The sequence below is a fragment of the Pelodiscus sinensis genome, unplaced genomic scaffold (genome assembly GCF_049634645.1).
Source record: "Pelodiscus sinensis isolate JC-2024 unplaced genomic scaffold, ASM4963464v1 ctg48, whole genome shotgun sequence".
In the NCBI taxonomy this organism is placed as follows: Eukaryota; Metazoa; Chordata; order Testudines; family Trionychidae; genus Pelodiscus; species Pelodiscus sinensis.
The window spans coordinates 585,659-608,558 of NW_027466011.1; the positions used below are offsets into that span (position 1 = coordinate 585,659).

General features: G+C 66.1%; 1 protein-coding gene across 4 annotated transcripts in view; it reads right to left on the reverse strand.

The window, feature by feature from the left end:
- Positions 1–835: 835 nt before the first annotated feature.
- Positions 836–22,900, reverse strand: part of ARHGEF40 (Rho guanine nucleotide exchange factor 40) — a 42,223-nt gene continuing 20,158 nt past the window's right edge. Inside the window, exons 9-20 of one of the 4 annotated variants that reach the window (XM_075918162.1) lie at positions 21,075–21,202; positions 20,533–20,659; positions 18,970–19,673; positions 12,689–12,929; positions 12,442–12,528; positions 11,263–11,496; positions 9,812–9,982; positions 8,971–9,148; positions 7,350–7,568; positions 7,112–7,191; positions 2,876–3,009; positions 836–2,274 (exon numbers count right to left, since the gene is read on the reverse strand). In XM_075918162.1, coding sequence (XP_075774277.1) covers positions 2,914–3,009; positions 7,112–7,191; positions 7,350–7,568; positions 8,971–9,148; positions 9,812–9,982; positions 11,263–11,496; positions 12,442–12,528; positions 12,689–12,929; positions 18,970–19,673; positions 20,533–20,659; positions 21,075–21,202 — 2,265 coding nt within the window. In that variant the 3' untranslated portion in view covers positions 836–2,274; positions 2,876–2,913. The other 3 variants (XM_075918163.1, XR_012900250.1, XR_012900249.1) reach the window with 3 other exon arrangements.

Genomic DNA, 22,900 nt, shown 5'->3' on the forward strand with positions numbered 1-22,900 from the left:
CCCCAAATCTCGGTTTTTAAGATTTTGGGGAGACGTTTTATACCAAAGCCTGGAAAGATAAGGTTTTGGGGTACTTCGGCAGGCCCCCACTTCTGCATCTATCGTGCCAGAGTGAGGGAAAAGCCTTGACATAAGCCCATGTGTGTGCCTCAGTTTCTCTGGGTACTGCACCAGTTCCTAGATGGGGATGGGAATTTCAGGAGTGACTTCCACTGGGGGAGGCTACTCCAGCTGCCTGCCTGCACAGACAAGAGGTCGGTGCTCTTTGTAGCCTGGTGACTCCTTTCGGCCAGGAAGCAGGATAGAAGCCAGAGTAGGAGCTGGGCTGGGGGCCTGGGACCCAGAGCCGGGAGTGGGCCATTCTGGGCTGACTTGTGGTGCAGAAAACCCCCGCTCTAGGTCCCCCTCCCCAAGCGGGGCTGTACTGGCTGCTCTTGGTTCCTGCGCTGACCAGTCTGTGCTCTGCTGTGTCCCCGTCGCCGAATAGCCCTTCTGTTCTCCCTGCCGGCTGGGAGTCCTGTCTGGCTGCAGGTGGGGGAGGGCTCAGGGACTCCCCATCACTCGGTGACAGGAGATTGTGGAGTCTCCATCACTGGAGAGGTGTAGGGCAGGTCCAACACACACCTGTCAGGGATGGTCTTAGTCCCGCCATGAGGACAGGGGACTGGGCTAATGGCCTCCCGAGTTCCCTTCCAGCCCCAGGATTTCATGGAGGATGGGGGCAGCTGTGGCACTCCTGGGTGTGGGGTGCCTCCAGACCCCGTTCTGGGTGAAGGCGGGGCAGCTGGATGAGTTAACCCCTAGGCGGTGTTGGCACAAAGCTGGGTTCTGCTCAGAGAGGGAGACAGCCTCTGACGCGGCTTTATTCATATGCAGGTTATAAATGGTCTGGCAGGCATACAGCGACTGGCGGCCTGGCTCCTCACCCCACAGTCAGGGGGAGGCCTCAGGAGCTCATGGCCCCAAGGGGCAACCACCTGCCAGTCCTCTGGCTCCGAGCCAGGTCCAGCAGGTCTCTGGTCCCTGGCACCTGCAGCCCTCACCTCTGCTAGCCAGGCTCCCTTGGTAAACATATTGTATATTATACACTCTGTAGTACTTGTATAAAGCTCCTGCCCACCAGAGTTTCCATGGCCGACACCCCAGGAGGCAGCCAGGCAGAGAATTTCCCATAATGCTCCAATGTTCGCAGCAGGGAATGTCCCAGGATGCTCCAGTCAGGCAGGCAGAGAATTTCCCATAATTCTCCAGTAGGCCCCAGTAGGGAATGTCCCAGAATGCTCCAATCGACCTTGCACTGAATTTCCCATGATGCTCCAGTATCCCCAGTAGGGACTGTCCCCTGGTGCTCCAGTCTGCCAGGTACAGCATTCCCATGATGCTCCAGCCCACTGTGGGTGGGGTGGGTCTCTGTGCCTGCTGCACCTGCTCCCGGATAGGAGAGGGTAGGGGATCGATCCAGGAGCACAGACAGACAAGTGCAGGTGGGCCGGGGGTGCAAAAAGGGTCCTATATGTGTGTGTGTCTGTGTGTGCAAGCACATGGAGGCATGGCTGGGTGAGACAGGGATCAAGGCGTGTAGGAGCACGTGGAAGGACGGCAGGGTGAGACAGGGATCACTGTGAGTGTGCAGTTGCACATGGAAGGACGGCAGGGTGAGACAGGGATCACTGTGAGTGTGCAGTTGCACATGGAAGGACGGCAGGGTGAGACGGATCACTGTGCACGTGCGGCTGCACGTGGAAGGACGGCAGGGTGAGACAGGGATTGCTGTGACTGTGCAGTTGCACATGGAAGGACGGCAGGGTGAGACGGATCACTGTGCACGTATGGCAGCACATGGAAGGACGGCAGGGTGAGACGGATCACTGTGCACGTATGGCAGCACATGGAAGGACGGCAGGGTGAGACGGATCACTGTGCACGTTCAGTTGCACATGGAAGGACGGCAGGGTGAGACGGATCACTGTGCACGTATGGCAGCACATGGAAGGACGGCAGGGTGAGACGGATCACTGTGCACGTGCGGCTGCACATGGAAGGACGGCAGGGTGAGACAGGGATCAGGGCGTGTAGGAGCACGTGGAAGGACGGCAGGGTGAGACAGGGATTGCTGTGACTGTGCAGTTGCACATGGAAGGACGGCAGGGTGAGACGGATCACTGTGCACGTGCGGCTGCACGTGGAAGGACGGCAGGGTGAGACGGATCACTGTGCACGTGCGGCTGCACGTGGAAGGACGGCAGGGTGAGACGGATCACTGTGCACGTGCGGCTGCATGTGGAAGGATGGCAGGGTGAGACAGGGATCACTGTGCGCATGCAGTTGCACATGGAAGTACAGCAGGGTGAGACAGGGATCACTGTGCGCGTGCAGTTGCACATGGAAGTACAGCAGGGTGAGACAGGGATCACTGTGCGCGTGCAGTTGCACATGGAAGTACAGCAGGGTGAGACAGGGATCACTGTGCGCGTGCAGTTGCACATGGAAGGACGGCAGGGTGAGACAGGGATCGCTGTGATTGTGCAGTTGCACATGGAAGGACGGCAGGGTGAGACAGGGATCACTGTGCGCGTGCAGTTGCACATGGAAGGACGGCAGGGTGACAGGGATTGCTGTGATTGTGCAGTTGCACATGGAAAGATGGCAGGGTGAGACAGGGATCACTGTGCGCGTGCACTTGCACGTGGAAGAATGGCTGAGTGAGAACACCAGGAGGAGTCATGAGGTGGGGGGTGGGAAAAGCAGGATCTGGGGTAAAGGCTATGGGGGTAGGGAGGGCAGAATCCATGGGGCAGTGGCTAAGGATCTGTGGGAGCGGGGAGGTCAGGATCTGGGGCGGAGGCTCGGAGTCAATGCAGAGGGAGGGGCTGACCCCATGGGGCACCGCGTGTGGTGGGCGGTGCCCAAGGCTCACACCGTCCTGTTCCTGGCAGCCTCCATGCTCCGATCCTGCCCCGTGCGGCTGCGCGAGGCAAACAGCTTCCTGTGCAAGCTCCAGACCCAGCTCTGTGGAGAGAGCGAGCAGAGTGATTGCCCGGGTAGGGGCAGATGGGCACATGGACTGGGCAGACAGACAGATGCAGCATGGGGGGCACCCCCCATGGGCTGGAGCGGGGCAGACGGACACACAGACAGACGGAGGGGTGCACTTGGCCGGTACCTGGGGGCCATGGTCAGAGCGGGGTCACCAGGTCAGGGGGGGCGTGGCCATCTCTCTGGCAAACAAATAAAACACCATTTGTGAGGGTGCCAGGACAGGACAGGAGCGGCAGAGGCTGGGGAGGAGCGAGGGTATCTCTGGGCCAGTGGGGAGGTGGAGCTAGGAGTAAGGGGGCGGAGCAGGGCAGGAGCGGCAGAGGCTGGGGAGGAGCGGGGGTATCTCTGGGCCAGTGGGGAGGTGGAGCTAGGAGTAAGGGGGCGGAGCAGGGCAGAAGCGGCAGAGGCTGGGGAGGAGCGGGGGTATCTCTGGGCCAGTGGGGAGGTGGTGCTAGGGGTAAGGGGGCGGAGCAGGACAGGAGCGGCAGAGGCTGGGGAGGAGCGGGGGTATCTCTGGGCCAGTGGGGAGGTGGTGCTAGGGGTAAGGGGGCGGAGCAGGACAGGAGCGGCAGAGGCTGGGGAGGAGCGGGGGAATCTCTGGGCCAGTGGGGAGGTGGTGCTAGAGGCAAGGGGGCGGAGCAGGGCAGGAGCGGCAGAGGCTGGGGAGGAGCGGGGGTATCTCTGGGCCAGTGGGGAGGTGGAGCTAGGAGTAAGGGGGCGGAGCAGGGCAGAAGCGGCAGAGGCTGGGGAGGAGCGGGGGTATCTCTGGGCCAGTGGGGAGGTGGTGCTAGGGGTAAGGGGGCGGAGCAGGACAGGAGCGGCAGAGGCTGGGGAGGAGCGAGGGTATCTCTGGGCCAGTGGGGAGGTGGTGCTAGGGGTAAGGGGGCGGAGCAGGGCAGGAGCGGCAGAGGCTGGGGAGGAGCGGGGGTATCTCTGGGCCAGTGGGGAGGTGGAGCTAGGGGCAAGGGGGCGGAGCAGGGCAGGAGCGGCAGAGGCTGGGGAGGAGCGGGGGTATCTCTGGGCCAGTGGGGAGGTGGAGCTAGGAGTAAGGGGGCGGAGCAGGGCAGGAGCGGCAGAGGCTGGGGAGGAGCGGGGGTATCTCTGGGCCAGTGGGGAGGTGGTGCTAGGGGTAAGGGGGCGGAGCAGGACAGGAGCGGCAGAGGCTGGGGAGGAGCGGGGGTATCTCTGGGCCAGTGGGGAGGTGGTGCTAGGGGTAAGGGGGCGGAGCAGGACAGGAGCGGCAGAGGCTGGGGAGGAGCGGGGGTATCTCTGGGCCAGTGGGGAGGTGGAGCTAGGGGCAAGGGGGCGGAGCAGGGCAGGAGCGGCAGAGGCTGGGGAGGAGCGGGGGTATCTCTGGGCCAGTGGGGAGGTGGAGCTAGGAGTAAGGGGGCGGAGCAGGGCAGGAGCGGCAGAGGCTGGGGAGGAGCGGGGGTATCTCTGGGCCAGTGGGGAGGTGGTGCTAGGGGTAAGGGGGCGGAGCAGGACAGGAGCGGCAGAGGCTGGGGAGGAGCGGGGGTATCTCTGGGCCAGTGGGGAGGTGGTGCTAGGGGTAAGGGGGCGGAGCAGGACAGGAGCGGCAGAGGCTGGGGAGGAGCGGGGGAATCTCTGGGCCAGTGGGGAGGTGGTGCTAGAGGCAAGGGGGCGGAGCAGGGCAGGAGCGGCAGAGGCTGGGGAGGAGCGGGGGTATCTCTGGGCCAGTGGGGAGGTGGAGCTAGGAGTAAGGGGGCGGAGCAGGGCAGAAGCGGCAGAGGCTGGGGAGGAGCGGGGGTATCTCTGGGCCAGTGGGGAGGTGGTGCTAGGGGTAAGGGGGCGGAGCAGGACAGGAGCGACAGAGGCTGGGGAGGAGCGGGGGTATCTCTGGGCCAGTGGGGAGGTGGTGCTAGAGGCAAGGGGGCGGAGCAGGGCAGGAGCGGCAGAGGCTGGGGAGGAGCGGGGGTATCTCTGGGCCAGTGGGGAGGTGGAGCTAGGGGTAAGGGGGCGGAGCAGGGCAGGAGCGGCAGAGGCTGGGGAGGAGCGGGGGTATCTCTAGGCCAGTGGGGAGGTGGAGCTAGGGGTAAGGGGGCGGAGCAGGGCAGGAGTGGCAGAGGCTGGGGAGGAGCGGGGGTATCTCTAGGCCAGTGGGGAGGTGGAGCTAGGGGTAAGGGGGCGGAGCAGGGCAGGAGTGGCAGAGGCTGGGGAGGAGCGGGGCTATCTCTGGGCCAGTGGGGAGGTGGTGCTAGAGGCAAGGGGGCGGAGCAGGGCAGGAGCGGCAGAGGCTGGGGAGGAGCGGGGGTATCTCTGGGCCAGTGGGGAGGTGGAGCTAGGGGCAAGGGGGCGGAGCAGGGCAGGAGCGGCAGAGGCTGGGGAGGAGCGGGGGTATCTCTGGGCCAGTGGGGAGGTGGTGCTAGAGGCAAGGGGGCGGAGCAGGGCAGGAGCGGCAGAGGCTGGGGAGGAGCGGGGGTATCTCTGGGCCAGTGGGGAGGTGGAGCTAGGGGCAAGGGGGCGGAGCAGGGCAGGAGCGGCAGAGCCTGGGGAGGAGCGGGGGTATCTCTGGGCCAGTGGGGAGGTGGTGCTAGAGGCAAGGGGGCGGAGCAGGGCAGGAGCGGCAGAGGCTGGGGAGGAGCGGGGGTATCTCTGGGCCAGTGGGGAGGTGGAGCTAGGGGCAAGGGGGCGGAGCAGGGCAGGAGCGGCAGAGGCTGGGGAGGAGCGGGGGTATCTCTAGGCCAGTGGGGAGGTGGTGCTAGGGGTAAGGGGGCGGAGCAGGGCAGGAGCGGCAGAGGCTGGGGAGGAGCGGGGCTATCTCTGGGCCAGTGGGGAGGTGGAGCTAGGGGTAAGGGGGCGGAGCAGGGCAGGAGCGGCAGAGGCTGGGGAGGAGCGGGGGTATCTCTGGGCCAGTGGGGAGGTGGTGCTAGAGGCAAGGGGGCGGAGCAGGGCAGGAGCGGCAGAGGCTGGGGAGGAGCGGGGGTATCTCTGGGCCAGTGGGGAGGTGGTGCTAGAGGCAAGGGGGCGGAGCAGGGCAGGAGCGGCAGAGGCTGGGGAGGAGCGGGGGTATCTCTGGGCCAGTGGGGAGGTGGAGCTAGGGGCAAGGGGGCGGAGCAGGGCAGGAGCGGCAGAGCCTGGGGAGGAGCGGGGGTATCTCTGGGCCAGTGGGGAGGTGGAGCTAGGAGTAAGGGGGCAGAGCAGGGCAGGAGCGGCAGAGGCTGGGGAGGAGCGGGGGTATCTCTGGGCCAGTGGGGAGGTGGAGCTAGGGGCAAGGGGGCGGAGCAGGGAAGGAGCGGCAGAGCCTGGGGAGGAGCGGGGGTATCTCTGGGCCAGTGGGGAGGTGGAGCTAGGGGTAAGGGGGCGGAGCAGGGCAGGAGCGGCAGAGGCTGGGGAGGAGCGGGGGTATCTCTGGGCCAGTGGGGAGGTGGAGCTAGAGGCAAGGGGGCGGAGCAGGGCAGGAGTGGCAGAGGCTGGGGAGGAGCGGGGGTATCTCTGGGCCAGTGGGGAGGTGGAGCTAGGAGTAAGGGGGCAGAGCAGGGCAGGAGCGGCAGAGGCTGGGGAGGAGCGGGGGTATCTCTGGGCCAGTGGGGAGGTGGAGCTAGGGGCAAGGGGGCGGAGCAGGGCAGGAGCGGCAGAGGCTGGGGAGGAGCGGGGGTATCTCTGGGCCAGTGGGGAGGTGGAGCTAGGGGCAAGGTGGGGAGGGCAGGCAGGAATGTACCCCTATGCGACAGAGAGGGCAGCAGAGCAGAGCAGCCTAGTCCCAAAATGGCACCTCTCCAGGGACTCCCTGGGGTGACAACAGGCCTAGGGCCCTGTGGTGCCAGAGGCCCTGAGCTAGGGGCAGGGCGGGGGAACCAGCCTGGGACCCCTCTGGGCCCTGCTGGCACAGCTGCCCACTTTGGCCATGGGCCAGGCAAGCCTGTAATGACCAGACACATCCAGCCGTGCATGGACAGACTGGGCCAGACACACGCGTGCACAGACATGGCCAGCAGCACCCCTGAGCGCTGGGTGGACGGACCGTTCTGCAGCACTGCCCTTGCCCTGGGAGTGGGACCTGACATGGAGCCCAGAGAGCCCCACAGACCCTGCTGCGCCCCCGCATACTCACTAGGGCAGAGCTCCCCGATGCCTCCGGGCTCCGCTGCCCCTGCGCACTAGCAGCTCGTGTGCCAGCCACCATCTCGGACACTGCAAGAGAACCGGGGGGCGGTGAGGCCCACACGGAACCACGTGTCCCCCTGAGCCAGCCATCCACGTCCCCTCTCCCAGAGCCCCACGGCCAGCCACGTCCCAAATGCCAGGGACCAGCCACCTGTCCCTGCAGCCCCTGACTCCTGGCGACTCACCGCAGGGGATGTGCTTCACGTCCAGGGCCCAGTCCTCCTCCTCCTCCTCGAGGTGCCCGGGCAGCGAGCAGGCTCTGGGGCCGCGCCCCGCTGGGGACCCGGGGCTGGCATCGCAGAGTGGGCCCAGGGGAGCAGGGCGGGGGCGGGGGGAAGATGTGGCGGCCGGGGGAGAGCATGGGCTGAAGGAAGAGACGACCACTGAGGCCCGGGTGCAGGCAGCTGCAGAGAGAGGGGGTGAGAGCAGAGGGGAGACTGACCCTCCCACCCTGTTGCAGAGAGACGCTCGAAGGACCCCTCCCCATCAGGCCATGCACACTCCCTGCCCTGCCCCCAAGCTGCCCACAGACTGACCCCCCCGCGCTCCAGGCCCCCTCCCCTCGGCGGCTCAGCTGGGTCTGGCCACTGGCAAAGGGCTGGTCCCCGATGGCCCTGGAGACCATCTCTTGGGAGCACAATTCGGAGCAGGGCAAAGGGAGAATGTCACACTAGGCCCACGGCCCCCTGTCCCGCTGACCTTTCTGTCCCAGTGGGCCCACACAGTCCCCTGCCCTGCCAGGCCCACGGCCCCCTGCCCTGCCGGGCCCACGGCCCCCTGTCCCACTGGGCCCACGGACCTTTCTGCCCTGCCGGGCCCACACAGTCCCCTGCCCTGCCAGGCCCACGGCCCCCTGCCCTGCCGGGCCCACGGCCCCCTGTCCCACTGGGCCCACGGACCTTTCTGCCCTGCCGGGCCCACACAGTCCCCTGCCCTGCCAGGCCCACGGCCCCCTGTCCTGCCAGGCCCACAGCCCCCTGCCCTGCCGGGCCCACGGCCCCCTGTCCCGCTGGGCCCACACAGCCCCCTGCCCTGCCAGGCCCACGGACCTTTCTGTCCCACTGGGCCCACAAAGTCCCCTGCCCTGCCAGGCCCACGGCCCCCTGTCCCACCAGGCCCACAGCCCCCTGTCCCGCCGGGCCCACACAGCCCCCTGTCCCGCCGGGCCCACGGCCCTTTCTGTCCTGCCAGGCCCCCACAGCCCCTGTCCTGCAAGGCCTCCACAGCCCCCTGTCCCGCCAGGGCCCCCACGGCCCCGTCCCGCCAGGGCCCCCACGGCCTCTTCTGTCCTGTCAGGGCCCACATGGTCCCCTGTCCCGCTGGGATCACGTGTCTCATCCCATCCCGTCCCACTGGCACCATGTCCCCTCCAATGTCACCTGGCCTGCACCCCCCCCTTGTGTCCCACGCCCCCAATCCCCACCACTGAGGTCCGTGCCTGCCATGCTCTCCCCAGCTCCATCACCATCCCGCATGCGTCACACCAAGGGGCATGTCCCTCATCAACCCCACCCGCCGACCAATGTTCCATCTAATTTTTTCCATACTTGTGTGGAATAAATGTTTTGGTGCACCACGCCATGTGTAGATGTGCACCACCAATAGAAACACCTGCTGCTGGCTGAGAGACACTGTGGGTGCTCTGCCAATCAGCTGGGTGTCAGCTGAATCTTTCCTGTGTGGCCGCCCAAGCGCTCGGCTCACAGGGAACCCTGCGCCTGCTCCCCTTCCCCCCAACGCATTCCCAGAGCTAGCCCCTCCATCACCTGGCTCCCAGCCCACGCGCTGCCCCAGTGCCCAGCCTACCTTTGCTGAGCGTGGCCTGGTTCCACAGCAGCTGCGCCACGGCACCGGTCCACTGGTGCTTGACAGCGGGCGAGGGGGCCTGTAGCGTATACGCGTCTCGCAGCCGGCCTCGCCGGAACCACAGCTCGAAGCACAGCCCGCTCTCCCCGATGTTCTCCGTCAGCCCCATGTCGGCCGTCTGGGGGCGGCAGGGCTGGTGAGACGCACCCGGGCAGCAGGGGGTGCTAGGGCAGGGGTCAAGCCAGTGCGCCCCAAAGGGCTGTGGGGCAGGGTGGGGCAGTGGGCGGGGTCCCATGGGGCAGGGTAGGCGGTGGAATCCTACCACAGTGGGGCGGGGCAGGGTGGTTTCCCAAGGGACAAGGCGGGACGGGACAGAGGGAGGGCGGGGACCCGCAGGGTGAGGCAGGCAGGGCCATCCACAGGGGCAACCCTTCCCCATCATGTGCCCCAGCCTCACTCCCCCTCTTCCCTAACCCCCACCCTTGCTCCACCTGGGGCCAGGCGTGGCGGCAGCAGGGCCCCCCAGTCACCATGCAGGCGGTGGGAGCCGGGGCCCTCCAGAGTCAGCTCTGCCCCGCTGTGCCACCCTGCAGGCCCCCTGCACCCCCTTCTCAGCGGCGGGGGCAGCAGAGCGCGCCGGTCCCAGGAGGGTGATGGGTCGCGCTGGAGAGAAGCCGAAGGCAGCGGGCCAGGTTGGGGACCCCTGCTGCCGCCCTGCGCCAAGACCCCACAACTCTCCGGACCCTGCCCAGCCCATGGGACAGTTGGGGGCTGCCACAGCGCCTCGCCCCATTGGTCTGCGGAGGGGCTGGCCATGGAGAGAGGCCGGCGGGGGGCTCACCGGGAAGGCCTGCTTGCAGACGTAGGCCTCCAGCCCGCCCTCAGCTCCCCTGCGCTTGCAGAACAGCAGCAGCTGCTCGAAGAGGAAGAGGTGCCGGTGCCGCTTACGGCGCCCGTGCAGCACCACGAGCTCGTCCCGTTGCAGCAGCCGCCCCTGCACCGCCAGGTCCAGCTGCGGGGAGAGGAGACATTGTGGGTAATGGGACATCCGGGCCGTCCCACACCAGCAGGGACAGAGCCGTGCATGCTGGGAGACCCCCAGCTCCCACACTGGCAGGGACAGAGCCGTGCATGCTGGGAGAGCCCCAGCTCCCGCACCGGCAGGGACAGAGCCGTGCATGCTGGGAGACCCCCAGCTCCCACACTGGCAGGGACAGAGACGTGCATGCTGGGAGAGCCCCAGCTCCCGCACCGGCAGGGACAGAGCCGTGCATGCTGGGAGACCCCCAGCTCCCACACTGGCAGGGACAGAGATGTGCATGCTGGGAGACCCCCAGCTCCCACACCGGCAGGGACAGAGCCGTGCATGCTGGGAGACCCCCAGCTCCCACACCGGCAGGGACAGAGACGTGCATGCTGGGAGACCCCCAGCTCCCACACCGGCAGGGACAGAACCGTGCATGCTGGGAGACCCCCAGCTCCCACACCGGCAGGGACAGAGCCGTGCATGCTGGGAGACCCCCAGCTCCCACACCGGCAGGGACAGAGACGTGCATGCTGGGAGACCCCCAGCTCCCACACTGGCAGGGACAGAGATGTGCATGCTGGGAGACCCCCAGCTCCCACACCGGCAGGGACAGAGCCGTGCATGCTGGGAGAGCCCCAGCTCCCGCACCGGCAGGGACAGAGCCGTGCATGCTGGGAGACCCCCGGCTCCCACACCGGTAGGGACAGAGCCGTGCATGCTGGGAGACCCCCGACTCCCACACCGGCAGGGACAGAGCCGTGCATGCTGGGAGACCCCCAGCTCCCACACCGGCAGGGACAGAGCCGTGCATGCTGGAAGACCCCCAGCTCCCACACCGGCAGGGACAGAGCCGTGCATGCTGGGAGAGCCCCGGCTCCCGCACCGGCAGGGACAGAGCCGTGCATGTTGGGAGACCCCCAGCTCCCACACCGGCAGGGACAGAGCCGTGCATGCTGGGAGAGCCCCGGCTCCCGCACCGGCAGGGACAGAGCCGTGCATGTTGGGAGACCCCCAGCTCCCACACCGGCAGGGACAGAGCCGTGCATGTTGGGAGACCCCCAGCTCCCACACTGGCAGGGACAGAGCCGTGCATGCTGGGAGACCCCCCAGCTCCCACACCGGCAGGGACAGAGCCGTGCATGCTGGGAGGGGCCAGAGACACTGGGAGGGGCTGTCTGAAATGGTGTGAGCTGGGGGGACCTGGGTGCACTGGAGTGGAGCTGGGCACCCTGGGGTGGAGCAGGGAGGACCTTGCCTACACTCACCTCGCAGCCCCGGATCTGCTCCATGGCCAGCAGGTCAGTGCCGTGCCGCACCTGGGAGTGCAGCAGCTGCTGTGCTGCGCCCAGGGCCTCGCGCTCTGACGCCTGCTCTGGGTCCGTCTCCTGCAACAGCTCCTCCAGAAAGTGCCTATAGCACTCCAGCTGCTCCAGGGGCCTCCGCAGGGCGCTTGCCAGCGCCGCCTCTTCCCGGGGGGCCTCGGGGCTGCCGTGCATGGTCTGGGAGGAAGGGAGGAGCTTGACTATGCACCAACCCCCCAGCACCTGCTGTCTCTGCCGCCAGAGCCCGACTCCCAGCCTGTGCCCTAACCAGTAGGCCCCACTCCCTTCTGAGCACCAGGGCTAGAACCCAGGAGTCCTTGCTCACAGACCCACCACCCCATGCTAACCACTGGGCCCCACTCCCCTCCCAGAGCTGGGGTAAGGACATAGACACCAAGCACCCTGTCTTCTGACCCTCATCTGCACCGAAGGCATCAGGGAAAGGACAGACGTGGGCAGGCACTGAAGGGTCCATCACCTGCTGCCCGTCCCAGCTTGGGGCAGCCAGAGCCTGGGGAGATGCGTTCGTAGGCGCTATGTCCCAGTTATATTTAGGCCTTTGCAGCAAGGCGGCCCCGGTTGACCGAGCGAGGTGCGAATTCATTTGTTTAAACCTGCGGTCTATTAATTTCATCCCTGGACCACGGATCTTGTGAGACGTGCGAGGTAAATAACACTTCCTCCAGGCCTGCCATGATTTTATAGACCTTCATCATCTTCCCCCTTAGTCGTCTCCTTTCAAGCCCGAAAAGCTCCAGTCTCTCCTCAGATGGCACCTCACTGCTTGCCCCTTTTATCAGATCATTCCTCAGATCCATCACCTCCACGGAGTGGGTCGCGGTGGAAATCTCCCCCATACCCTCAGCCATGCAGACAGATGCAAAAGAATTCATTGTATTTCTCTACCATGGCCTGACTGTCCTTGAGTGCCCCTTGATCAGCTAGTGGCTTAAGCGCAGAAAGGTTTGCTGTTTGTGTCTTGTGGCGGTTGCCTAATTATCCTTTTACATTTGACATGATGGGACCCAGGAGTCCAGAACTCCCTGCCCTGCCTTCCCTAACCATTGACCCCCACTCTCCTCCCAGAACTCGGAGCACCCCCGCTGGTAGCACACATGGTACCTTGTTGGCAGCTGGATGGCAGGCCAGGGCTGCCATGAGCTTCTGCTGGTTCTTCACGTATGGGGCATAGAGACCGAACTGGTCCGCCTGGCACAGAGAGACGGGGGGTTAGAACCAACTCCAGCTCCCTCCACCCCAGGATGGGCACCATGCCCTGGCAGCCCATGGGCACAGGGTCAGTGCTCTCAGAGCACCCGCCGGGGTGTGGGGAGGAGTCCCCAGCTGGGCCCCTGGGCCAGACACTCACGTAGCGCAGGAAGCAGGCCCCCGCACGCAGGGGGTGGCTGGCACAGCCGCGCAGCTCCTTCAGGAAGTAGGCCCGGTGGAAGTCCAGCAGCCGCCGGCGGGTGCTCTCCAGGGCGTCGCACTCGCGTCTCAGCTCAGGGGACAGGCCCTGGCCCGCCGGCTCCAGGGACAGCGACTCTGCCAGGCAGCACAAGTACCCCTGCTCTGCAGCAATCAGGTCCGTCACCAGCTGCTGCTGGGCGCTGGCAGGAGAGGGGATGGGCATGAGACCTGGGCCCTCCCCACTGGATGCTGATGCACCCCCACACTTGGGTCACCCAGGCCACTAGGCAGCCATTGGCCCTCTTGACACTGATGGGCACCATGCCCTGCCAATGGGTCCTCCACTCCAAGGGCACAAACAGGAAGTGCCTGGGCACACTGCTCTCCAGCGGGGCAGTGGATCGCAGTGTGTGTTGGGCAGTGCCCAGACCTATGGGGTGCACTGCTCTCAGATGGGGCAGTGGATCGCAGTGTGTGTCGGGCAGTGCCCAGACCTATGGGGTGCACTGCTCTCAGATGGGGCAGTGGATCGCAGTGTGTGTTGGGCAGTGCCCAGACCTATGGGGTGCACTGCTCTCAGATGGGGCAGTGGATTGCAGTGTGCGTTGGGCAATGCCCAGACCTATGGGGTGCACTGCTCTCAGATGGGGCAGTGGATTGCAGTGTGCGTTGGGCAGTGCCCAGACCTATGGGGTGCACTGCTCTCAGATGGGGCAGTGGATCGCAGTGTGCGTTGGGCAGTGCCCAGATCCACGGGGTGCACTGCTCTCAGATGGGGCAGTGGATCGCAGTGTGTGTCGGGCAGTGCCCAGACCTATGGGGTGCACTGCTCTCAGATGGGGCAGTGGATCGCAGTGTGCGTTGGGCAGTGCCCAGACCTATGGAGTGCACTGCTCTCAGATGGGGCAGTGGATCGCAGTGTGCGTTGGGCAGTGCCCAGACCTATGGGGTGCACTGCTCTCAGATGGGGCAGTGGATCGCAGTGTGCGTTGGGCAGTGCCCAGATCCACGGGGCGCACTGCTCTCAGATGGGGCAGTGGATCGCAGTTTGTGTCAGGCAGTGCCCAGACCTGTGGGGCGCACTGCTCTCAGATGGGGCAGTGGATTGCAGTGTGCGTTGGGCAGTGCCCAGACCTATGGGGTGCACTGCTCTCAGATGGGGCAGTGGATCGCAGTGTGCGTTGGGCAGTGCCCAGATCCACGGGGTGCACTGCTCTCAGATGGGGCAGTGGATCGCAGTGTGTGTCGGGCAGTGCCCAGACCTATGGGGTGCACTGCTCTCAGATGGGGCAGTGGATCGCAGTGTGCGTTGGGCAGTGCCCAGACCTATGGGGTGCACTGCTCTCAGATGGGGCAGTGGATCGCAGTGTGCGTTGGGCAGTGCCCAGACCTATGGGGTGCACTGCTCTCAGATGGGGCAGTGGATCGCAGTGTGCGTTGGGCAGTGCCCAGATCCACGGGGCGCACTGCTCTCAGATGGGGCAGTGGATCGCAGTTTGTGTCAGGCAGTGCCCAGACCTGTGGGGCGCACTGCTCTCAGATGGGGCAGTGGATCGCAGTGTGCGTTGGGCAGTGCCCAGACCTATGGGGTGCACTGCTCTCAGATGGGGCAGTGGATCGCAGTGTGCGTTGGGCAGTGCCCAGACCTATGGGGTGCACTGCTCTCAGATGGGGCAGTGGATCGCAGTGTGCGTTGGGCAGTGCCCAGATCCACGGGGTGCACTGCTCTCAGATGGAGCAGTGGATCGCAGTGTGCGTTGGGCAGTGCCCAGATCCATGGGGTGCACTGCTCTCAGATGGGGCAGTGGATCGCAGTGTGCGTTGGGCAGTGCCCAGATCCACGGGGTGCACTGCTCTCAGATGGGGCAGTGGATCGCAGTGTGTGTCGGGCAGTGCCCAGACCTATGGGGTGCACTGCTCTCAGATGGGGCAGTGGATCGCAGTGTGTGTTGGGCAGTGCCCAGACCTATGGGGTGCACTGCTCTCAGATGGGGCAGTGGATTGCAGTGTGCGTTGGGCAATGCCCAGACCTATGGGGTGCACTGCTCTCAGATGGGGCAGTGGATTGCAGTGTGCGTTGGGCAGTGCCCAGACCTATGGGGTGCACTGCTCTCAGATGGGGCAGTGGATCGCAGTGTGCGTTGGGCAGTGCCCAGATCCACGGGGTGCACTGCTCTCAGATGGGGCAGTGGATCGCAGTGTGTGTCGGGCAGTGCCCAGACCTATGGGGTGCACTGCTCTCAGATGGGGCAGTGGATCGCAGTGTGCGTTGGGCAGTGCCCAGACCTATGGAGTGCACTGCTCTCAGATGGGGCAGTGGATCGCAGTGTGCGTTGGGCAGTGCCCAGACCTATGGGGTGCACTGCTCTCAGATGGGGCAGTGGATCGCAGTGTGCGTTGGGCAGTGCCCAGATCCACGGGGCGCACTGCTCTCAGATGGGGCAGTGGATCGCAGTTTGTGTCAGGCAGTGCCCAGACCTGTGGGGCGCACTGCTCTCAGATGGGGCAGTGGATTGCAGTGTGCGTTGGGCAGTGCCCAGACCTATGGGGTGCACTGCTCTCAGATGGGGCAGTGGATCGCAGTGTGCGTTGGGCAGTGCCCAGATCCACGGGGTGCACTGCTCTCAGATGGGGCAGTGGATCGCAGTGTGTGTCGGGCAGTGCCCAGACCTATGGGGTGCACTGCTCTCAGATGGGGCAGTGGATCGCAGTGTGCGTTGGGCAGTGCCCAGACCTATGGGGTGCACTGCTCTCAGATGGGGCAGTGGATCGCAGTGTGCGTTGGGCAGTGCCCAGACCTATGGGGTGCACTGCTCTCAGATGGGGCAGTGGATCGCAGTGTGCGTTGGGCAGTGCCCAGATCCACGGGGCGCACTGCTCTCAGATGGGGCAGTGGATCGCAGTTTGTGTCAGGCAGTGCCCAGACCTGTGGGGCGCACTGCTCTCAGATGGGGCAGTGGATCGCAGTGTGCGTTGGGCAGTGCCCAGACCTATGGGGTGCACTGCTCTCAGATGGGGCAGTGGATCGCAGTGTGCGTTGGGCAGTGCCCAGACCTATGGGGTGCACTGCTCTCAGATGGGGCAGTGGATCGCAGTGTGCGTTGGGCAGTGCCCAGATCCACGGGGTGCACTGCTCTCAGATGGAGCAGTGGATCGCAGTGTGCGTTGGGCAGTGCCCAGATCCATGGGGTGCACTGCTCTCAGATGGGGCAGTGGATCGCAGTGTGCGTTGGGCAGTGCCCAGATCCACGGGGTGCACTGCTCTCAGATGGGGCAGTGGATCGCAGTGTGCGTTGGGCAGTGCCCAGATCCACGGGGTGCACTGCTCTCAGATGGGGCAGTGGATCGCAGTGTGCGTTGGGCAGTGCCCAGATCCACGGGGTGCACTGCTCTCAGATGGGGCAGTGGATCGCAGTGTGCGTTGGGCAGTGCCCAGATCCATGGGGTGCACTGCTCTCAGATGGGGCAGTGGATCGCAGTGTGCGTTGGGCAGTGCCCAGATCCACGGGGTGCACTGCTCTCAGATGGGGCAGTGGATTGCAGTGTGCGTTGGGCAGTGCCCAGATCCACGGGGTGCACTGCTCTCAGATGGGGCAGTGGATCGCAGTGTGCGTTGGGCAGTGCCCAGATCCATGGGGTGCACTGCTCTCAGATGGGGCAGTGGATCGCAGTGTGCGTTGGGCAGTGCCCAGATCCACGGGGCGCACTGCTCTCAGATGGGGCAGTGGATCGCAGTGTGTGTCAGGCAGTGCCCAGACCTGTGGGGCGCACTGCTCTCAGATGGGGCAGTGGATCGCAGTGTGTGTCAGGCAGTGCCCAGACCTGTGGGGCACACTGCTCTCAGATGGGGCAGTGGATCTCAGTGTGTGTCGGGCACTGCCAAGACATATGGGGTGCACTGCTCTCAGATGGGGCAGTGGATCGCAGTGTGTCTCGGGCACTGCCCAGATCCATGGGGTGCACTGCTCTCAGATGGGGCAGTGGATCGCAGTGTGCGTTGGGCAGTGCCCAGACCTATGGGGTGCACTGCTCTCAGATGGGGCAGTGGATCGCAGTGTGCGTTGGGCAGTGCCCAGATCCACGGGGTGCACTGCTCTCAGATGGAGCAGTGGATCGCAGTGTGCGTTGGGCAGTGCCCAGATCCATGGGGTGCACTGCTCTCAGATGGGGCAGTGGATCGCAGTGTGCGTTGGGCAGTGCCCAGATCCACGGGGTGCACTGCTCTCAGATGGGGCAGTGGATCGCAGTGTGCGTTGGGCAGTGCCCAGATCCACGGGGTGCACTGCTCTCAGATGGGGCAGTGGATCGCAGTGTGCGTTGGGCAGTGCCCAGATCCACGGGGTGCACTGCTCTCAGATGGGGCAGTGGATCGCAGTGTGCGTTGGGCAGTGCCCAGATCCATGGGGTGCACTGCTCTCAGATGGGGCAGTGGATCGCAGTGTGCGTTGGGCAGTGCCCAGATCCACGGGGTGCACTGCTCTCAGATGGGGCAGTGGATTGCAGTGTGCGTTGGGCAGTGCCCAGATCCACGGGGTGCACTGCTCTCAGATGGGGCAGTGGATCGCAGTGTGCGTTGGGCAGTGCCCAGATCCATGGGGTGCACTGCTCTCAGATGGGGCAGTGGATCGCAGTGTGCGTTGGGCAGTGCCCAGATCCACGGGGCGCACTGCTCTCAGATGGGGCAGTGGATCGCAGTGTGTGTCAGGCAGTGCCCAGACCTGTGGGGCGCACTGCTCTCAGATGGGGCAGTGGATCGCAGTGTGTGTCAGGCAGTGCCCAGACCTGTGGGGCACACTGCTCTCAGATGGGGCAGTGGATCTCAGTGTGTGTCGGGCACTGCCCAGACATATGGGGTGCACTGCTCTCAGATGGGGCAGTGGATCGCAGTGTGTCTCGGGCACTGCCCAGATCCATGGGGTGCACTGCTCTCAGATGGGGCAGTGGATCGCAGTGTGTCTCGGGCAGTGCCCAGATCCATGGGGTGCACTGCTCTCAGATGGGGCAGTGGATCGCAGTGTGTGTCGGGCAGTGCCCAGATCCATGGGGTGCACTGCTCTCAGATGGGGCAGTGGATCGCAGTGTGCGTTGGGCAGTGCCCAGATCCATGGGGTGCACTGCTCTCAGATGGGGCAGTGGATCGCAGTGTGTCTCGGGCAGTGCCCAGATCCATGGGGTGCACTGCTCTCAGATGGGGCAGTGGATCGCAGTGTGTGTTGGGCAGTGCCCAGACCTATGGGGTGCACTGCTCTCAGATGGGGCAGTGGATTGCAGTGTGCGTTGGGCAGTGCCCAGACCTATGGGGTGCACTGCTCTCAGATGGGGCAGTGGATTGCAGTGTGCGTTGGGCAGTGCCCAGACCTATGGGGTGCACTGCTCTCAGATGGGGCAGTGGATCGCAGTGTGCGTTGGGCAGTGCCCAGATCCACGGGGTGCACTGCTCTCAGATGGGGCAGTGGATCGCAGTGTGTGTCGGGCAGTGCCCAGACCTATGGGGTGCACTGCTCTCAGATGGGGCAGTGGATCGCAGTGTGCGTTGGGCAGTGCCCAGACCTATGGGGTGCACTGCTCTCAGATGGGGCAGTGGATCGCAGTGTGCGTTGGGCAGTGCCCAGATCCACGGGGCGCACTGCTCTCAGATGGGGCAGTGGATCGCAGTTTGTGTCAGGCAGTGCCCAGACCTGTGGGGCGCACTGCTCTCAGATGGGGCAGTGGATCGCAGTGTGTCTTGGGCAGTGCCCAGATCCATGGGATGCACTGCTCTCAGATGGGGCAGTGGATCGCAGTGTGTCTCGGGCAGTGCCCAGATCCATGGGGTGCACTGCTCTCAGATGGGGCAGTGGATCGCAGTGTGTCTTGGGCAGTGCCCAGATCCACGGGGTGCACTGCTCTCAGATGGGGCAGTGGATCGCAGTGTGTCTCGGGCAGTGCCCAGATCCATGGGGTGCACTGCTCTCAGACGGGGCAGTGGATCGCAGTGTGCGTTGGGCAGTGCCCAGATCCATGGGGTGCACTGCTCTCAGATGGGGCAGTGGATTGCAGTGTGTCTCGGGCAGTGCCCAGACCTGCGGGGCGCACTGCTCTCAGACGGGGCAGTGGATTGCAGTGTGTGTCGGGCAGTGCCCAGACCTGCGGGGCGCACTGCTCTCCAGACTGGGCAGTGGATTGCAGTGTGTGTCGGGCAGTGCCCAGATCTGCAGAGCTTGGGGCTGGTACAAACCCCTCCCCGGCAGAGCAACTCACCCCAGACGGCGTTTCCGCTCAGTGCTTGGCGTGCCCCCCCACGGTGCGTCGGCTCTCTGGGCACTGCTCCTCACCACCATGACGTGCTCCCGGGGCGAGCAGGTGCGGTCCACCACCTCCTGGCTGCTCACCTCCAGGCCGCGGATGAGGACACTGGGGTGGGGAGGGCTGGGGCCGGGCATGCTCAGGGACCTCTGCGTACTGGGGGGGCTTTTATGGGGTGGGCGGCAGGGGGGCACTGTGGGTCCCTGGAAGAAGGCAGTGGCAGGGGAGCTGCTGGGAGGGGAGCTCCCCTCTTCACTGCTGTTCTCCATTGGGTCCCTGGGGGGGGCCCTGTGCAGGCCAGGGGAGAGGCTGCCAGGCGGGGGCAGCAGGCAGCTCATGCTGCGGGAGGAGGCCAGGCCGGTGCCCAGGCCCCGCCCTGGACGCTGTGGGGAGCTGGAGGCGCTGGCGCTGTCAGCCCGGCGCCGGGGTGGGGGCCCGGTCCGCAGTGCCACCTCCAGCCGCTTCTGCAAGAAGCGCCCCAGCTCCTGACAGCGAGCCTGGTACCGCCCCAAGTCCCAGAGCGCCCGGGGTCCCTGCACCGCCAGCCCACGCAGCTCCTGCAAGGCGTCGTCCGAGAGCTCGCCATGCCCCGCCCCGGGCTCCCCGCCATCCTCCAGGGCCGGCAGGCGCACGGCGCTTCCCGGGACCCCGTCCTGAGCCTGCAGGAGAGAGCAGGAGAGACGGTGAGAGACACGAGCCAGAGGGGCTGGAGGTAGGGGAGGGTCTGCAATGAAAACAGGCAGAAATGACAAGTGGGCCCAGGAGCTGCCTGGGGATGCAAACCTGCCTTGCGCAGGCAGCCTGTGCTCTCTCCTCCCGCTCCCCTCCAGAAAGCGCCCAAGTCCCAGCACACAACCTACCACTCACAGCGCCAGCAGAGCCCCGCCCTCACGCAGCAGGACACGCCCTGCAGAGCCGAGCCCCGCCCCCACGTGACAGGACACGCCCTGCAGAGCCGAGCCCCGCCCCCACGCGGCGGGACACGCCCTGCAGAGCCGAGCCCCGCCCCCACGCGGCAGGACACGCCCTGCAGAGCCGAGCCCCACCCCCACGCGGCAGGACACGCCCTGCAGAGCAGAGCCCCGCCCCCACGCGGCAGGACACGCCCTGCAGAGCCGAGCCCCGCCCCCACGTGGCAGGACACGCCCTGCAGAGCCGAGCCCCGCCCCCACGCGGCAGGACACGCCCTGCAGAGCCGAACCCCGCCCCCACGCGGCAGGACACGCCCTGCAGAGCAGAGCCCCGCCCCCACGCGGCAGGACACGCCCTGCAGAGCAGAGCCCCGCCCCCACGCGGCAGGACATGCCCTGCAGATCAAAGAGTAGGGAGAGGAGGGGTGGGAAGAGGGGGTCCTGGCGATGCTGGTTACTTGGCCAGCAGACACAGGCCAGGGGAGGTGCTTCCTGGGGGGCTGGAGGCTGGGCCAGAAGGAGGGGGCTGTGGGATGGGGCAGGAGGAGCAGGCTGGGGGATTGTGGGGTCGGGGGCCGGCTGGGAAGAGGAGGGGGAGGGGTACTACCTGTGCCTGCTGCTGGTGGCCCCTTTCCTGCTGAAGCTGCGCCAGGCGACGGTTGCTGAGCCGCACCAGCCGATGGATGGCGTCGTCCACCTCTTGGTACAGACCGGCTGCCCTTGCAGCCGGGCCGCTGGGAACAGGAAGAGGCGTCAGCTGCTGCCCCATGCACTGTCCCCTGCCCCACCCCCATGCCACCCTGCCCCACACATCATCCCCTGCTCCACGCACTGGCCACTGCAGCCCCCGCGCCACCCTGCCCCACCCCACACACCACTGCCCCCCACGGCCAGCCCCACCCTGGCACTGCCAGCAACACTGTGGCTGGGCATGGAAAAGTCACATCCTGCCGCTCTCCCATTGTGGCGCCACAACCACGGCCCGGCACCAGCCAGGGGGTGCACGGCAGCTCCCCACCACCACGAGCCAGTTGCTGCAAGAGGGCCAGGGTGCCTCTCCCAGTGGCTAGCGGCCTTGCCCCCAGATAGGGCCCGGCCCCTTCCTGCGTCGGGCCTGGTCTGCCCTCCCCTCCCACGGACAAGGGTCACCTGTGAGTTTCGGACGGGGTCAGCTGAGCCAGCAGGGTCCCCCCACTGCTCTGCAACTCCAGCAGCCGCGGGTCTGACAGCAGCTTCTGCATGGCCTCCTGGTGCCCAGCAATGCGCACAGACAGCGCCTGTGGGCACATGGCAGTGAGCAGAGCGCCAGCGCCCTGCAGGGCCAGCCTGCCCGCCCTGGACACCGCCCCCGCCAGGCCCAGATCCCCCGCCAGGCCCAGATCCCCTGCCCCCACAATCCCTACCCATCCCAGATCCCCCGCCTGGCCCAGATCCCCCGCCCCCACAATCCCTACCCATCCCAGATCCCCCGCCTGGCCCAGAGCCCCCCGCCCCCACAACCTCTACCCATCCCAGATCCCCCGCCTGGCCCAGAACCCCCGCCAGGCCCAGATCCCCCGCCCCCACAACCCCTACCCATCCCAGATCCCCCGCCTGGCCCAGATCCCCCGCCCCCACAACCCCTACCCATCCCAGAGCCCCCGCCTGGCCCAGATCCCCCGCCCCCACAATCCCTACCCATCCCAGATCCCCTGCCTGGCCCAGATCCCCCGCCCCCACAACCCCTACCCATCCCAGATCCCCCGCCTGGCCCAGATCCCCCGCCCCCACAACCCCTACCCATCCCAGATCCCCCGCCTGGCCCAGATCCCCCGCCCCCACAACCCCTACCCATCCCAGATCCCCCGCCTGGCCCAGATCCCCCGCCAGGCCCAGATCCCCCGCCCCCACAACCCCTACCCATCCCAGATCCCCCGCCCCCACAACCTCTACCCATCCCAGATCCCCCGCCTGGCCCAGAACCCCCGCCAGGCCCAGATCCCCCGCCCCCACAACCCCTACCCATCCCAGATCCCCCGCCTGGCCCAGATCCCCCGCCCCCACAACCCCTACCCATCCCAGATCCCCCGCCTGGCCCAGATCCCCCGCCCCCACAACCCCTACCCATCCCAGATCCCCCGCCAGGCCCAGATCCCCCGCCCCCACAACCCCTACCCATCCCAGATCCCCCGCCAGGCCCAGATCCCCCGCCCCCACAACCTCTACCCATCCCAGATCCCCCGCCTGGCCCAGAGCCCCCCGCCCCCACAACCCCTACCCCTCCCAGATCCCCCGCCAGGCCCAGATCCCCCGCCCCCACAATCCCTACCCATCCCAGATCCCCCGCCTGGCCCAGATCCCCCGCCCCCACAATCCCTACCCATCCCAGATCCCCTGCCTGGCCCAGATCCCCCGCCCCCACAATCCCTACCCATCCCAGATCCCCTGCCTGGCCCAGAGCCCCCCGCCCCCACAACCCCTACCCCTCCCAGATCCCCCGCCAGGCCCAGATCCCCCGCCCCCACAATCCCTACCCATCCCAGATCCCCCGCCTGGCCCAGATCCCCCGCCCCCACAATCCCTACCCATCCCAGATCCCCCGCCTGGCCCAGAGCCCCCCGCCCCCACAACCTCTACCCATCCCAGATCCCCCGCCTGGCCCAGAACCCCTACCCATCCCAGAGCCCCCTACCCGCTGCCACAGATCCCCCGCCCCCACAGCCCCTACCCATCCCAGAGCCTCGCCCCCACCTGGCCAGCCCCACCGAGAGCCCCCTGCCTAGCCGAGAATCTCTACCCATCCCAGAGCCCCCGCCTGGCCCAGAGCCCCCTCACCTGCCCACGCCCACCAGGATCCCCCTTCCTAGCCAAGAACCTCTACTTATCCCGGAGCCCCCCTCCACCTGGTCAGCTCCACTCAGAGCTGGGGTGTGTGAGAGGAGGTGGGGGATGGGTTATAACCTCTCCCCTGTTTATGGTGGGGCTAGGGGGGCACA